Here is an 18,508-nt window from a genome sequence, read left to right on the forward strand (position 1 = left end):
TTGGGAGAGAAGTGGCTTCTTTGCTGCCCTTCTTGACACCAGGCCATCTTCCAAAAGTCTTCGCCTCACTGTGCGTGCAGATGCGCTCACGCCTGCCTGCTGCCATTCATGAGCAACCTCTGCACTGGTTGCACTCCGATCCCGCAGCTGAATCCTCTTTAGGGCCTGGTGCACACCAAAAACCGCTAGCAGATCCGCAAAATGCTAGCAGATTTTGAAACGCTTTTTCTTATTTTTCTGCAGCGTTTCAGCTAGCGTTTTGCGGTTTTGTGTAGCGGTTTTGGTATAGTAGATTTCATGTATTGTTACAGTAAAGCTGTTACTGAACAGCTCCTGTAACAAAAAACGCCTGGCAAACCGCTCTGAAGTGCCGTTTTTCAGAGCGGTTTGCGGTTTTCCTATACTTAACATTGAGGCAGAAACGCATCCGCAATCCAAAATCTGCAGCAGCCCGGGAGTATGCGTTTCTGCAAAACGCCTCCCGCTCTGGATCCGCACCCGCAAGTAGATCGCAAACAGCAGCGAAAACGCTCCGGTGTGCACTAGGCCTAGGAGATGATCCCGGTGCTTGCTGGACTTTCTTGGAAGCCCTGAAGCCTTCTTAACAAGAATTGAACCTCTTTCCTTGAAGTTATTGATGATCCTATAAATTGTTGATTTAGGTGCAATCTTAGTAGCTACAATATCCTTCCCTGTGAAGCCATTTTTATGCAACGCAATGATGGCTGCATGCGTTTCTTTGCTGGTCACCATGGTTAACAATGGAAGATCAATGATTTCAAGCATCACCCTCCTTTTTTTTTTTTTTTTTTCATAAGACGTTTATTGAAAAGTCAAGTTGAACTTATACATCAAAGATGGCTATTACATGCTTTATCATCTTATACAATAAAAGAGTAGCATTAACATGCATTTTCTTCACTTATTATTATTGCGAACATACAATACGAGTTGTAGAGGTATGGTGTATAAATGTCATAATGGAACAAAAATATATATATCATGCACTTATTCAATTTGTTGTTCCGTAGAATGCAAGGAGGAGTATTACAACCTCTCCCCATTCCTGGAAAAGACATTTGTGAGCTTATTGACCAGAGGGCTAAGACTAGCCTCAATAAGCTGTAAGGTTATATCTTTTATGTATAATGTACCGTGCATTCCTTGGTGTACCAACCGTCATATTGTTCAGTCTTTCTGCGCATGTAGCACCTCAACATGCAACATTCTTAACTTTATTCAACAAGACCTAAAAAAACTGAAAGGATTAACAACCTAAAGTAAAAACTTTTACCATGAGTTAAACATTGTTTCTTTATTGGTCCATAAAGTGTGCTTTTTATTAGTTCCCTATCCAAGTATTTGGGATGCTAAAGTCATATTTTCCCCCTGTTGTTCTGCTTTTGATTTTTTGTTCCATTAGTAAATTTCTTCTGACTGTGTGTTTTAATTGTAAGATGGAGATTTGATCTGCTGACTTCCAATTTGCCGATATTAATGAGAGTGCTGTCAAAATAATATGTGCTATCTGGGGTCTAATTCGTTCAGGGAGTAGTTCTATCCCCACTAATAGTAGAGCTAATTGAGGAGACAAGGTCAAGTTATAATTAAAAGATTTATTTATTAAGGTTTCGACCTGTTTCCAGAAATTGGATATATATGGACATTCCCAGAACATATGTACCAGAGTACCTTGTGTGGAGTGACAATGCCAACACAGAGGGGATACATCTTTTGAGAAAGATGCTAGCCTTCTTGGTGTGTAGTACCAACGATATACTAGTTTACGAGATTGTTCCCAATGGGAGTTGCATTTCGATAGTTTTAAAGTTATATTAGTTGCCACAATCAGTTGTTCAGTTGATATCTGCGTATTAAGATCATTGGACCAGCTTATGGCATATCGTCTGAGGGGGGAATTAATAGTTGTGTGTAAGTTTTCATACCAAGTGGATATTCCTCCTCTGCTTGGGCCTTTAAAGTTTAGCAGGGTAAGAATTTGGTCCAGTAATTTAGGAATGGTTATATTATGGGATTTGATCCAGTGAAAAATTCTGTGGTAATTAAACAGTTGGGCTGGGGAGAGTCTGAATTCCTTTTGTAGATCGGCAAATCTCTTTATTTTGTCCCCATCAAATAAGTCATTCAAAGAAATGGGTTTATTTGTATGCCAGGTTTGTAAGTTAAGATCTGGGATAAATTGATGCAGAACTGAGAGAGGGAAAATAGGACTATGTTTTTGAGGAGAGTCAGGGGGGTGTTTAAGAAAGTATTCCCATGCCAGAAGCAGGGATCTAATTGTCGGATATTGAGACGTAGGAGCTTTTGCGCCTAAAATCATGCTCATTAGTACAGTCCGGAGCTCTCTAGTTAGCAGAACTTTCTCCATGTCTACCCACGGTTTGTGATGGTGGGGGTTCCACCAGAATTTAATCATGTCTAGAGAGGAGGCATAATAGTAGGAGTCTAAGCAGGGAAGGCCGCATCACCCTCCTTTTAACATGTCAAGTCTGCCATTCTAACCCAATCAGCCTGACATAATGATCGCCAGCCTTGTGCTCATCAACATTCTCACCTGAGTTAACAAGACGATTACTGAAATGATGTCAGCAGGTCCTTTAACCTCTTGAGGACTGCAGTGCTAAACCCCCCTAGTGACCAGGCCATTTTTAATAAAATAGTCCACTGCAGCTTGGCTAAGCTGCCGGGCCGCACAACACAGCACACAAGTGATCCCCCCCCCCTTTTCTCCCCACCAACAGAGCTCTCTGTTGGTGGGGTCTGATCGCTCCCCCATGTTTATTTTTTTTTATATAAATATTATTGTTTGCTTTTTTTTTTTAAACCCTGTTTCTTTAAATACCCTCCCTCCCTCCCTCCCTCCCTTCCCACAGCCAGCCAATTATGAATACCCTCCCTCCCTCCCTCCCTTCCCACAGCCAGCCAATTATGGCAATCGGCTGTCATAGGCTTCTGCCTATGAGAGCCGATCGCTCTCTTGTCCCCCAGGGGGACAGCCGTGTCACACGGCTGTCTCCAGTGCAGCGCTGCTGATGATCGCAGCGCTGCACCATGTAAATAGACGGCGATCACTCCGTCTAACAGTCTCTCGAGCGGCAATAGCCGCTTGGAGACTGAAGGCGAGGCGGAGCTCTGCCCCCCAAGCAGGAGATGCGCGCACAGCCTGCCCGCGATCTCCTGCAAAACAGAGCCCCAGGACTTTACGGCAATCGGCGTCAGGCGGTCCTGGGGCTGCCGCCGCGGCCATGCCCATCGGCGTGACGTGGTCGGCAAGAGGTTAATGACAGCAATGAAATGCAGTGGAAAGTTTTTGTTTGGGATTCAGTTAATTTTCATGGCAAAGAAGGACTATGCAATTCATCTGAACACTCTTCATAACATTCTGGAGTATATGCAAATTGCTATTATAAAAACTTAGGCACCAACTTTTCTAATTTCCAATATTTTTGACAGTCTCAAAACTTTTGGCCTGGACTGTAGTCCCAACTCAAGTCATACTGGCTGGTATGAAGCAGAGACAGACCTTGACTCTACTTTCTAACTGCCATCTAGTGGGGGGCCTTGAAAGAGTAAGGCAAGCATCAAACACCTCCTACCCTCACAAAGTACCATCACTGGTGATGCTGCTTGATAATGATTGGTTAAGAGCAATCAGATAAATACCACCAACCTTGTGGTACACACCCTTGACGAAAGTCGGCTGAGGCGGACGATAATGACCACCTCAGCCGATAATCAAGCGTGTGTATGGCATCCCCCAAGCGATCTGCCCAGCTGATCAACTCACCCGATCCTTACCTATTTGTTGGTTGTGTAAAAATGGGTCAATAAACTGCACAAAGAGTTGTAATACCTTATGTAGTCTTAATGTTGATAGAAAACATCAAGGTTCGAGCTTCTTTGGCAACCCATCTTGATGTGTCACCTGCCATTATGTTGCTGGAAGTCTTCTGTGTTGCTCTTGTCATTTGATTGCAGCCATTTTTATCCTTGTTGCTTAAATTCTTCTATGTTGAGTGTAAAAACTCTGTACAACTCGCTACCAACTTTGAGTTCCAGGTCTAAATCTCGTAATCCTGCATGTCCAGGCCATGCCCCATCTACATTTATAGATTTATTGGGATAATGTAGCAGGGTGATGCAGCTGGGTTACATTAGTGGCAGCTGGAAATTCAAAAAAGCTCCAGTGGTCTTTGTGAGAAAGTATTCCCCGTTTGATGCAAGCTATCCCTCCCTGCTTACAGGCATAGAGAGCTGGTATTTAGCGTTTAGAGGGACTGTAAGCATATGGTGCCTTTCTATTTGTTTGGTCAGGCTAGTATAGCTTCTGCAGGGAACCTTCATATTTTTGTTTTCACTTCTTCTGAGCTAATCCTGTTCAGTACCCAGAAAAGCTTATTTGCAATAACTGAGCCAAGAGGTTCAGGCAGCTGCCTCTGAAAAGTGGTGCCTTTATCACAGTAACATTAGGTACAATGAACCAGGAATCCAATAAGGTATAGAATCCTGCTGCAATGTATGCATGGGTTACTACAGCCCTAAAGAGCAATAATGAATCAGCCTTGCAGCATGGGCAATCCCAGTGTCTGAAGTAACATGACATTTTAGCCCAGTGTTTGTCTTAAAAAAAAAACTTGCATTTTAGCATAATGATTTAATTGAATCAACATGATGTTACCAGAAAGATCAATCATCAGTAGAGCTGTTGTTGTTTTTTTTTCTTTAAAAGGAATAAAATGTATATTCAGTATGACATAGACGGCATACTTTTTTCCTGTAAGCGCCTTTTCCATATTCAACACTGCTGCATATGTATTTTGTGAACGTACAATTTGAGAAACAATTTTTTCTGTAAATAATTGTGCAAAAGTATCTAACCCTCACTCCTACAGTGTGACACAGTGACAGAATACTTTGCCTCTTCTGCTTGTGCATTAACCCTCACGGGAGCAGAGAAAGCATCCTTTCATATGGACTTTTGTAATAGCCAGCATGTGGGTTGCAAAGCCTCCTCCGCATTTTAGGAGACTGATGAAGGGGGCGGCAGAAACATGCACAACCTTTAATGAGTCACAGTATTGTCGCCTCACAATACGGGTTGTATAGGAATAATCCAGTGAGAGAGAGAGAGAGGCTGTAAAAATGACTGTTATTTTATATTACTTGATTATTTCTTGAGGGGGTTCTAATAGGAGGCAGAATACAATAGATGTGACTTAATCCACGGTATTTGCAAAGCATAAAACGTTAGGCAGCATGTACTGAATCTTATAAATAGAAACACAACAGCTAGCACAGCATTAGGTGGTGTTTCTTGAATTGGCTCTGAAAATGCCAGCTTTTTTAAGGAATACATTTTATTTAACTAATCCCTCCCGCCCACCATATCCAGCCTAATCAGGTACAACCTCATTCGTAAAACACTCCCCCCCCCCCCCCCCCTCCACATATCCATCATACTCACCTTTGGAGATATTCATCCTCAGTGTCATGTGACCCCACATTTTGGGTGGACAGCCACAATCTGTGAAGCCACATCAGCTCCTATTGTGCTGTCACAATCATGCATTCTCTCCCACAATTCCCTATGTTGCAGCCTAGAAACCTGCATGCTAGCCTAACATCATCCTTAACCAATTTCACTGTACCTGTAGCTATATTGCCTGTCAACTGTTTTACTGGGGAAGGGCAGTGGATAAAAACAAGAGAAAGAGGCAGAACAGTGTTGAAGTGGATAGAATCCCAGTCAGGGCACTATCTGCATTGAGTATGTATCTTCCCCCTGTGTCTGCTTTGGTTTCTGTCCACTTTCCCAAAATATAGAGATAAGTTAATTGGCTTCCCCCTAAATTGTCCCTAGACTGATACATACACTACACAATACATACATATGACTATGGTAGGGATTAGATTGTGAGCCCTTCTGAGGGACAGTTAAGTGACAAGACAATGGGCTTGATTCACAAAAAGGTGCTGTTAGCACAGGTTTTTGCGCGTTTTACTGCGTTTTCGCGTGAAAAAAAGATTTTCGCATGAAAAACGAATCTCGTGCGCACAAATTCGGGTTCACGCGTTAACGTAAATTTTTTTGCGCTTTAACGTTTGCGAAATAATGCGAATTTATCACGCGAACGCAACCGTTTAACGTGTGAAAAATTTGCGGTAACACGCGAACGCAAATTTTTGCACGCAAAAACCATTATCAAGCAAAATTTTGCGCGAAGTACTTTTCACAGCGTGCTAACAGTTAGCACCGTTTTGTGAATCAAGCCCAATATATAGTCTGTAGAGTGCTGCAGAAGATGTCAGGGCTATATGATTTCTAAATAATAATAATAATAAAGAGAAAGGGGCACAAATCTATGTAGTAGAGGGGCAAACTGGACGGATATACTTTGAATGGATACTTTATGTCACCCTAAAGGTCCCCATACAACTAGTGATGTATTGGCAGATTGATCAAGAGACAGATCTCTCTCTGATTGAATCTGATCGAAGAGAGATCTATTGCCTGTGTCAGGAACCAGCCCCGCAACAGTCAGCAGAGACAGGACCTGATGGTTTTTGACCAAATTGAGAGGAGGAACAGCCTATTTTGGATAAAACAGGGGGTCACCCTCAACCACAACTTGCAAGACTCAGCCACCACTGCAGTAGTCTGCAAATTAATCTGCTAGACGCCATACACACACAGATTTCCGCGCTGAAAGGAGATCTGACCCTGCCTACGGCAATTACAACAATTTCATGCACGGCTGCCAAGCTGCACACACTAAGGCTGGCATTCACATATTTTAGGTCAGTCAGGGGCTTTAGACCCAAACTACAGGAACACCAAACACACAACGCAATCTCACACGGGTAGCAATGAAACAACCAAGCATACAATACGGCATTTAGGCCTAGGGCACACCAAAAGCCGCTAGCAGATCCGCAAAATGCTAGCCGTTTTTTAAACGCTTTTTTTTTATTTTTATGAGGCGTTTTGCTAGCGTTTTGCGGATTGCTGCTGCGGATTTCAGTGTAGCATATTTCATATATTGTTACAGTAAAGCTGTTACTGAACAGCTTCTGTAACAAAACCGCCTGGCAAACTGATCTGCCTTTTTCAGAGCGGTTTGCGTTTTTCCTACACTTAACATTGAGGCAGAAACGCCTCTGCAATCCAAAAAATGCCTCACCCCGGGAGGATTCGTTTCTGCAAAACGCCTCCCGCTGTGGTGTGCACACCCCCATTGAAATACATTACCCTAGCGTATTTGCAGCCGCAAGAGGCTGCAAAAACGCTAAAAAAGGCGCTCGGCGTGCCCTAGCCCTTATATATAACACAACACTCTGCAACCTCTCTAGGTGTGTAAATTGGAGGCTTAGGACACAGAAGACTAACTTATTAAATAAAGTTTGAATATTCCAAAAGTGGAACATTGCAGGAAGAATATATATACAAAAATATTTACAAAAACAAAAGTAAAAATTACAATGACACACAACAATATATTTGCTTATTATTATTATTTTTTATTTATATAGCTCCAACATATTCCGCAGCGCTTTACAAAGCACAATAAGATGACAAGGGGAACATAGATACAACTAACAAATGTACAGCAGAGTTCCAAGCAGCACAAATATTGTTACAAAACAGTAAACATTAGGAGGATGACCCTGCCCTGGCCTTGCGAGCTTACAATCTAATCTAATCTAATACTTATAAAAATAAAAGGGAATAAATCAGAAATAGTCTAATTCCCAGTGCGGGAGAATACAATGCTGACTTAGATCAGGGTAACCCTTGCCGTGTAGCAATCTCCAGAGAATTACTTTTACTGATCCTATGAGCATCCATTTTATAGCTCAAAATGTAGCTTTAGGCTAGCAAAACAATCAAATCAAATCAAATCAAATGGACGACTGGGCTGCAAAATCAATAGATTATGGGCACCTTTAGTGGCACCATGTATTCTTCCAGCAGTAAAAGCAGCAGGCTGGGTTGCTATGAAGACTTGGCAAACTGTCTCTAGAAGACATCCCTGGAATTTGGGGCTCCACATGAGTATAGTGAGTGGCTTTGGGGAGCCCTCATTAGTGTAATTCTGGGGTCTACAGGTACATGTGAATGTGATGAGTTGCTTGGATTTGGCTCAGTTGTGTAAAGAGAGGGGGAAAGTGGGCAGGTCGGATGGAGTTGTGTCTAGCTCAGGGAATTACTGAAGGGGATATGACACTCATGTTGGGGACACCTGAATGCAATACGCATATTAAGACCCATACTCTGACTCATCTTTAGAAATGGAACATCATGAAAATATTATGTTACACTAAGCGAAAAAAAATAATAATCATGCATATAAACAGGATCCAGACACCTTCAAACACAGTTGTCTTACTGAAAACAAACGACTACCACCACAGTCACACATGCTGACCATGTACGCAGTTCTGGGGAAATATGTTCACCATATGTTTCTACAAAATATACCGATATTTGCCAGGGAGAGGTCCTATTTATAGGGTGCTAATGACCTGAAATAAACCAAGATTCAGAAAAGTCCAAGCAGTCCAAGGTTAAATCTATAGGCTTGTACAAAAGCCTGTCCCCCATCTATCTGACCAGTGGATCAACTTATCTCCATGGACACATGTCTATGCAGCCCAGCCCAGTGATGTCACCTAAAGGGATCGGGTCCCAGTCTCAGACAGGCAACATCCATCAAATATGATATAAGCAAATATTTTGGAACATTAAGTTCCAATTGTTATTGCCAAACAGTTTGTGTCGCTGATATACATAATCACCAATAGTGCCTTTATTAAATGTAGCCGAAGAGGAGCAGGAGTTAATAAGCAGGGAAGAGCAGATATTAACTGGAGCACAGATCAGCACACAAAGTTGCATATCAGGAATTGCATAGTCTACACAGTGTGGTACAACATGTACAAGCATGTTCACCATTGTCAATTAATGTAGAGCAATTTCCTGCTTACACATGGCCATTGGCCACACTACTCGAAAGTAATTGTCTCACCACTCCTTGTTCTTCCCCAGGTATTGCAAGCTCTGAGTTAATTATATGAATGGACAAATAGTAATGGTCAACTGCACATTTAAATACTGAATTTGCAATTTACAAAACCCCTTCTTGGATGGCAGTGGCGCAGTCCAACTGTCAGAATAGTATGCACAAAGAGACAGGCTTGCCAGCATGTTTGTATAGGCCCTTTTCATTGAGTGCGTTTTTAAAGAATAAATCGTGAAATTCACCAATGAGGAGCTACAATACTGCAAAATCAGTCAGTGGTGTCAGATTTTTCAGCCTACTGTAAGTGACAGCAACATAGGAAAGAAGTACCGTAATAGTGTGTTTTACTCTTACACAAATATACATTTTATATGTATGCATACACATGTATTTTTTTTTAAGTCTACAATTCTTTCCAATAGTGATCCTTTATATCATGCATGTCAAATTCCGGCCCGGGTGAAATCTGGCCCTCAGAGCCATCAAATTTGGCCCCCAAGTGGTTTCCCCACTTTGCATTTTGGCCTTCTATAGGCCACCAGGGAATCTATAATGGAGGTGAAGAACTAGATCACCAGAGAAGCCATATGGAGGAGGGAAGGGGAAAGCACTAGACCCCAGGAAACTGTACAGGGGAGGTGGGGAGGGCACAAGACACCAAGAAACTGTATAGGCGAGGGATCACCATTAAACACCAGGGAGAAAGGAGGCATTAGAAATTAGGGAATTGTATAGGGAAGGGAGGACCGCTAGACACCTGAGTACTGTATTGGGGAGGGAGGACCACTAAACACCAGGGAACTTTATAAGGGAGAGAGGTGGCTAATAGACATAGGGCCTGATTCACAAAGCAGTGCAAACTGTTTAGCACGGGTGTGCTAAACAGTTAGCACGCGAAGTCTGTTCTTGGACTTTTGCGCGCGCAAAGTGCCGCGATCGCGCGAATCGCTGCAAATTGCGCGCGCAAAAGTCCGCGAACAGACTTCACGTGCTAACTGTTTAGCACACCCGTGCTAAACAGTTTGCACCGCTTTGTGAATCAGGCCCATAGACGTTTGGCCCACATTGTATTTTGAGTTTGACACCCCTTCTTTATTTTCCAAAAAAAGTGGAGTTTCACTATTAAGCTCTACTAATCCTAAAATGAAAAAATATTACTTCAGCACTGTTCTGCTTTGCTCACACTTTCTACTGTTTTCCATAGGTATTGTGATATGGTATTCACCCCCTACCTCTCCCAGGCACCAGACATTGTCTCAAGTCTTTGTTGCTGTCATATAGCCCCAGTGGTCTTACAAGCCATAGCATAATGCTAGGTGGCATGTGTTTATGCATTGTTAACCACTTCAGCCTTCAGTGTTTTTTTCACCTTATGCATCCGAGCAATTTTCACCTCCCATTCATTCCCCAATAACTTTATCACTACTTATCAGAACGAAATGATCTATATCTTGTTTTTTCCACCACCAATTAGGCTTTCCTTGGGTGGTACATTTTGCTAATAATTATTCTTTCTAAATGCAGTTTAATAATAATATTAAGAAAAAAAAAAATAATTTCTCAGTTTTTGGCCATTATAGCTTTAAAATAATACATGCTACCAAAATTAAAACCCACATATTTTATTTGCCCATTGTCCCGGTTATTACACCATTTAAATTATGTCCTATCACAATGTATGGCGCCAATATTTTATTTGGAAATAAATGTGATTTTTTTTTTCATTTTTGCGTCCATCACTATTTACAAACGTATAATTTCAAAAATATTAGTAATACACACTCTTGACATGCATATTAAAAAAGTTCAGACCCTTAGTTAACTATTTATGTTGTTTTTTATTGTATTTTTCTTTTATGAAAAATTTTATTTGGGTATATTTGGGAGAGTGGGAGGCAAACAGTTAATTTTAAATGTAAGTGTGGATTTGTGTATTAAAAAATGTATGTAGATGTAATTTTACTATTTGGCCACAAGATGGCCTCAGTCATTTGTTTTTTTTAGGCGTCCTGTAAGTGTGTACGCTTACAGGAACTGAAGAGCGGATGTTGAAATAAAACGATTGCGGCTTCTAATACAAGCCAGCGATTGCTCTAACAGGGACTTAGATCAATGAATGGGAACTGCTTTCCCATTCATTGATCTCCGGGCTAACGGGCGGGGGCATGGGAGCACGCGACAGCTGGGCAGCAGCCTTTTGGACGTAGCAGCTACATCCTAAAGGCTTAAATGGTTAAAGGATACATGAGGCAAACCTAGGAAAGAAAAGTTGTACTCACCTGGGGCTTCTTCCAGCCCCTAGAAGTCTAACAGGTCCCACGCTGAAGAAAGCAGAACATCAGTAGTGGATGGAAAGACTTCTAGGGGCTGAAAGAAGCCCCAGGTAAGTAAAAAAGTGCTGGAACTAGGTATTGGAGAAACACTCTTAGCATAAAGACAATAATGGGTGCTTGAGAGGGGGAGAAAGCTGTATATCCCTCTCACAGTGAGAGCAGTGAGTAATGCTGTGCTGATTAAAGGCTTGTGCCAAGGGTGCATGTATTATCTAGTGTCACGCTATAGGACTGCCAGAACTAGGTGCCAAGAGGCATTAAAACCTCAAAACAGTAATGGCTGCTTGAAAGGGAGAGAGAGAGAGAGAGAGAGAGAGAGAGTGTTTGTGTGTGCGTGTGTGTGCGTGTGTGTGTGCGTGTGTGTGTGCGTGTGTGCGTGTGTGTGTGCGTGTGTGTGTGCGTGTGTGTGTGTGTGTGTGTGTGTGTGTGTGTGTGTGTGTGTGTGCGTGCGTGTGCGTGTGCGTGTGCGTGCGCGTGCGCGTGCGTGTGCGTGTGCGTGTGTGTGTGTGTGTGTGTGTGTGTGCGTGTGCATGTGCGTGCGTGTGCGTGTGCGTGCGCGTGCGTGTGTGCGTGTGCGTGCTATTTGCATTAGAGTATAATTTGTTTTTACATATTGTCTTTTTCACAGTTAGCCATTAACTTATATAATTAGCAAAGCACTTCAATCACAAGACTATAGGAAGGCAGCATTAAGAAAAATGGTTCACAAAGCAGAAACATGTCAAATACATCTAAAATGCAGCTCTACAATATCCCAATACAATAAAACTCAGGATATCCAAAATTCAAAACCACAAATCCAAAGTGCTTCAGAAATACAAAATAAACAGTAAGGCCTGGTGCACACCAAAAAACGCTAGCAGATCCGCAAAATGCTAGCAGATTTTGAAACGCTTTTTCTGTAGCGTTTCAGCTAGCATTTTGCGGTTTTGTAAAGTGTTTTTGGTATAGTAGATTTCATGTATTGTTACAGTAAAGCTGTTACTGAACAGCTACTGTAACAAAAAACGCCTGGCAAACTGCTCTGAACTGCCGTTTTTCAGATCGGTTTGCGTTTTTCCTATACTTAACATTGAGGCAGAAACGCATCCGCAATCCAAAATCTGCAGCAGCCTGGGAGTATGTGTTTCTGCAAAACGCCTCCCGCTCTGGTGTGCACCAGCCCATTGAAATACATTACCCAAGCGGATCCGCACCCGCAAGCAGATCGCAAACCGCAGGGGAACCGCTCTGGTGTGCACTAGGCCTCACACATGCATAGGTCCTAAGGAAATTCCCATAATACATATAATGTATGTAAACATAGGAGACAGCTATGCATCACTGGTGACAATTCACCTTGGTAACAATTTAGGAATGAGGATTTCGGTTCTTATAAATAGCTATTTGTAAGAGAGGCCCTGATTTACAAAAGATGGAAGCTGTAGAGAGCCTGTGTGATCACACAAGCCTGGGTGACTGGAGTGATTAACAAGTGTCTGCTTTATTGGATATCAAAACTTCCACCTGGATCATATCAGATCATAGCAACTTTGCAAAAGGTGGGTGAAGTAGTGGTTATAAAATTGCTGTAGAATACTCACAGCTTAGACTTAGAATTTTTTGTAATAAATCCAGTACACATTGTATATTTAATAAATATATAGTGGCTGTCCTGCTTTTCCCTGCTACTTCCACCTCTTCCCCCCTGCACACATGACAATACTAAGGTTTGATGGAAACTTTATATGTATTACAGCGCCCGGTCTGCATATTTTGTACAGCAGTATATTTTATAAATATAAAGAGGCTTTCCTCTTCTTGGGTATCCGTGTTTTTTTTTTTTTTTGCAGCTTTCACCTCAGGTTTAATTTAACATCCAGAACAGAACATGTGGCTCCCTCCAATTGTTGGTCAATCTGGATGACTGAACCATTAAGTAGCCAGTAGCCGTGCTGTTTGAAGTACCCTTGAATGAGGAAAAAAATACTAAATGATGTCCATGATGTGTTAGATGACCTATTCCTTAAGGTGGCCACACACCATACAATTTTTTAAATATCTGTTCAATTTAAGAATTGCAATCAATTTTTCTGACTGATTGTAACATTTCAAAAAATATGACCAATGTACCACACAGCTATGTTCAATTTTTTCCCCAATTATGATAAAAATGATTGGAAACTCTGAGAAAATTGCTAGGGAGTGTATATTAATAAATTGACAATCTAACACATACCATACAATCTTTAGAGAAATTGAAGAAAAATATCTGGCATTCCGGATAGATAAAAATAGAAAAAAACGGGGCGGCGCCTGGAGGCTGAGCGGAGCGGTCGCATGGTTCCTTAGCTCCGGCTAATCTAGCCTTCCGAGCACCTCTCACTCGCCCAGACCCGAACTCAAATAGCTCACCCGGACTCCTGCACCCTAGGCTACCCAACCATGGGTCCAAAGAAGCAAAATGCGGACTCTGAGGGGCAAGTAGCAGAGATTTTCAACCGCAGGAACAAAGGCGCGAACAGTGAACACACAAGATGGCGCCGGCACAAGAGAAGAAAGCCTACAGACACCGGGTCGCCAGAACCTACCCAAGGACATGGTGACCAAGGCAGATCTTAATCAGCTCTTCTCCAACCTCGAGAGGCTCATCAAGTCCACCAACTCAGAGACAGTCCGGGAGATCCGTACAGAAATTTAATCGCTGGGCGAAAGAATCCACGATCTGGAGAAGGGCCTGGACGGAGTGAGAGCACATGGCAAGCGGACAGAGGCTGATGTACCTGCCTTAAAAGCGGAGGTGGCGGCCCTGAAAGAAGCCAGAGAGGACAGTGAGAACCGGGACAGGAGATGCAATCTGAGGATACGTGGGGTCCCGGAATCTGAAGAGGGGATTCACCCATATTTAACTGAATTGTTTCAGGCAGTGTCCCCTGCACTGGAAGCAGAAGACCTGAGGATGGACAGGGCACACAGAGCACTAAGACCTATATCGAAAGACGGCATTCCGCCTCGGGACATCATCACCCGGCTGCACTATTATAATTCCAAAGAAAGCATCCTGTTAGCATCCAGAGACATCCCTGAAATAACTTTCCGTGGTGCCAGGATTCAAATCTTTCCGGACCTTTCACCGACCACGCTGAAGAAACGCAAAGACATGAAACCTCTTAATACCGTCCTGATAAAGCACAAGATAAGGTACCGGTGGGGATTCCCTTTTAAGCTAACGATCCTGCACAACGGCAAACAGCTCTCCCTGAGTGACCCTGATGACATCACCGACATCTTGACCAAGCTCGGGCTGCAGCACGAGGCTCCCCCGCCTCAGACCCAACAGCCACAAGCAGAGAGGATCCCCCCTCCGGAGACTGAATGGACCACGGTGGCCCCGCGTAGAGACTCGAGATCCCCTAGATCTTCGGCCACAGCTTCTCCCGCTCCTTCTTCACCCGCCTCTGAGGGCACAGCTGGGTGAGATCTTTCTATATTTTATGCTTTTCTGTTTACTCATCTCCCAGCCAAGACACCTATGGCGTACAGATGCCCGCTCTAGACGCGGCCGCCACCCGATATATCATACTGGGTCAAGGCCCTACTCTCTTCCCTTTTTCATTTTCTCTGTTATTGACTGTAGGGCCTAAAACCGTCCCACAGTCGGCTAGGCCTCTGAACCGCTTATTAAAGCGTGAGCTGGGGAGGCATGCGCCTGCCCGACGACACCCGGGATGCACAGCTCCCGACATATGCTGCAGCTTTTTACGCAGCACGAACTCATTGACATTGAGATACTAACTTCTCGTATCTCCCCCCCTGGTTATATCAGGGGCGTTTTATTTTCCTGTAAGAGCTTATGGTTGGCCCTAAGCTATATAAATGTTTTCATTTTCTTATGTTTCTGTTTAAATGTTCTCAAAGTGTCCGATTTCAGAGTTTTGTTTGTTCATATACAGCATGCGAAGCCGAGGCATATCAATAAAGCAGACCTGGTGATGAATCATGTCTACCCTTCCAAACCCAGACATAGGCCCTGACCTAAATACCCCTCAAACCCCGAATCTTTCCTCTATCAAGATCTTAACGCATAATGTGAAGGGTCTTAATTCCCCAAACAAGCGCAGATTAGCCTGCAAATATTACGCAAATTTAAATGCCGATATCATTTCGCTTCAGGAAACACATTATAAGAGAGGTCATGAACCTAAATTCTGGCACAAATCTTACCAGACAGTTTTTTATGCCTCGGCTTCCCAGAAAAAGTGTGGGGTGGCTATCCTGATTCACAAGCGAATCTTATTCTCAATGATCAATATCTACAGAGACAAGGATGGAAGATATATAATAGTCACAGGTGAAATACAAGGGGCACCAATAACGCTCATCTCGGTATATGCACCCTCGGAGGGACAGCAGTCCTTTTTCAATGCTCTGTCAGATAAAATAGCTACATATCGGAGGGGGAGAGTCCTGATCCTGGGCGATTTTAACGCAACCTTGGATGGCAGAGGCGATGGCTCCCATAGGAGATCCTCATCTACTAGATCCTTCTTACAATTTCTGAAAAACACCAACACATGGGATGCATGGAGGGCGGATCACCCGGGGGAGAGGGGGCACACGTTTTTCTCACACCCTCACCACTGCTACGACAGGATAGATTGTATTCTGTTAGATGCCCTCTCCCTGAGTAACATGGTCAAGTCAGAGATCCTGGAGATCTCCTGGTCGGACCACGCCCCAGTCGTGGCAAGCTTAAACTCCCTATGCAGCAATAGCCCCCCTAGCTGGAGACTAAACGACTCTATGTTAGTCGATACTGAGACAGCTTGTACAATCTTAGAGGAGATAAAGCAATTCTTCCACCAAAACGCCCCTAACGACACTTCGCAAGCAATAAGATGGGCAGCACACAAAGTAACCATAAGAGGAAAGTTGATTCAGATAGCAGCTAGATTGAAGAGGCAGGCTAAAGCAAAGACCATCTCACTGATGAATGAAATCAGGAGACTGGAGCTAGCACACGCAATTAGCAACGAGCCAACCACTTTTAGCCAATTACAGACCCTCAGACAAGAACTATGCAAATTGCTCTACTCTAAAGCTGACCAGTCACTAAGGTTAACTAACCAAAAGTTTTATGAAAAAGGCAATAAGCCTGATACGATGCTAGCTAGGAAACTATCACAGAGGCTTGCACTAAATAGACTTAACCCAATCCGAGACTCCCAGGGGCAGTTGATCCATGACCCTCGACTTATTCTACAGCAATTTGCTAAATACTATAGCGACCTTTACAACGGATCCACTACAGATAAGCGCCAGACCCCCATTACAGCAATATCAGAATATCTCTCTAACATCCCTATACCGAGACTAGACCCCTCACAGGCGACAAATTTAAATGCCCAAGTGACACCTGAGGAAGTGGTGGAGGCAATTAAAACTCTTAAGCCCTCCAAGGCCCCGGGCCCAGACGGCTACTCACCCCAGTACTACAAGGTCCACAAGGATCTACTGGCACCAGAACTAGCATCCCTTATGAATCGATTGATGACGGGTGAAGAGGAACTCCCACCAGATATGCTTAGAGCTACAATAGTAGTGATACCCAAACCGGGAAGGGATCCGGGCGATGTAAAGAACTATCGCCCGATCTCCTTAATCAACACAGACCTTAAGCTAATTGCGAAAGTCTTTTCAACGAGACTTAACAAATGTCTGCACACCGTGATTCACCCGGACCAGACGGGATTCATCCTTGGGCGTCAAACCACAGACAATGTGCGTAGGACGCTGGGAGTCATGGAGGTTATGCAGACCTGTCAGGCGCCTTCTCTGCTCCTCTCTTTGGACGCGGAGAAGGCGTTCGACAGGGTCGACTGGAGATACATGAGGATGGTGATGCTGAGATTCGGCCTACCGGCCGGTTTCATGAACATAGTCAGAAGTATGTACACGGGACCAACAGCATATGTGAGTAATATGGGGCTATCTTCACAACAGTTCCCAATACTTAATGGGACGAGACAGGGGTGCCCCCTCTCCCCCCTGCTAGTTGCCCTATGCATAGAGCCTCTTGCCATCCAGGTCAGAAACAGCCCAGACATCTCGGGGATAGATATTGGAGGGTCTACATACAAAATTGCACTCTTTGCAGATGACACAATTTATACTCTCTCTAACCCACAGGTCTCTCTCCCTAACCTCTTTAAAATTCTCGATAGCTTCAGCAAAACATCGGGCTTCAAAATAAATAAAACTAAATCAGAAGCTATGGCAATAGGCCTGTCTGAAACCCAGAAACTGGCTCTCTCCGCCTCCTTCGGATTTAAATTTAGAGATAAGGCTCTCAAGTACTTGGGTATCCTCATAACCCCTGAAAAGGAGTCCCTCTACAAAGTAAACTACCCCCCTATGCTAAATACTCTCCATGGCCTATTAAATGAATGGTCACAATATGGTATATCTCTCATGGGGCGTATCGCAGCTGTAAAGATGACTATCTTACCTAAAATTTTGTACTTATTTAGGGCCCTACCTATAGCGGTAGATACAAAAGATATCCGTAAGCTTCAGTCCCATATAACAAAATTCATCTGGGGAAACCGACCACCGAGGATCAGATATCAATTTTTAGCTAGAAGTAAATTACAGGGAGGGTTCGGAGCCCCGAAACTCCTACATTACTATCGTGCAGCTAGACTAGCCCAGATCATACAATGGGCCACACCAGAGGGGGTGACTAGATGGGTGGACCTCGAAGCAGCCTTAATTAAACCCTTTCCTATCTCTAACCTAATCTGGACAGCTAACCCCAATATTTCCCGCCCGAATCAATCCTATATAATACAAACCTCCCTAAACATATGGAAAAATATAGCTAAATCACTGGGCCTTAAAGATAGTAGCTCACAGCTGGCCTCTCTCTTTGGGAATAAAGATTTTCCGCCAGGTCTGGACCCTCAGATTTGGTCTAAATGGATCGAAAGGGGGATCACATGCATTAGAGACATAACTTTAGATGGTCAGCCTCTCTCCTGGGGAGACCTCTCTAGTAAACACTCCCTCCCTCCGTCTGAGATCTTTCGATACCTACAATTAAGAGGATACACACTAGCTGTAATAAAGAGGAACCTGAGAACTGACCTCCATGAA

At 43.4% G+C, this 18,508-nt stretch overlaps 1 protein-coding gene across 1 annotated transcript in view; it reads left to right on the forward strand.

The window, feature by feature from the left end:
• Positions 1 to 14,831, forward strand: part of LOC137524043 (uncharacterized) — a 61,521-nt gene extending 46,690 nt beyond the window's left edge. The window contains exon 4 of the mRNA XM_068243509.1: positions 14,069 to 14,831. Coding sequence (XP_068099610.1) covers positions 14,069 to 14,831 — 763 coding nt within the window. The remainder of the gene's footprint in view (positions 1 to 14,068) is intronic.
• Positions 14,832 to 18,508: the final 3,677 nt, after the last annotated feature.

This window comes from Hyperolius riggenbachi, chromosome 1 (assembly GCF_040937935.1).
Source record: "Hyperolius riggenbachi isolate aHypRig1 chromosome 1, aHypRig1.pri, whole genome shotgun sequence".
In the NCBI taxonomy this organism is placed as follows: Eukaryota; Metazoa; Chordata; class Amphibia; order Anura; family Hyperoliidae; genus Hyperolius; species Hyperolius riggenbachi.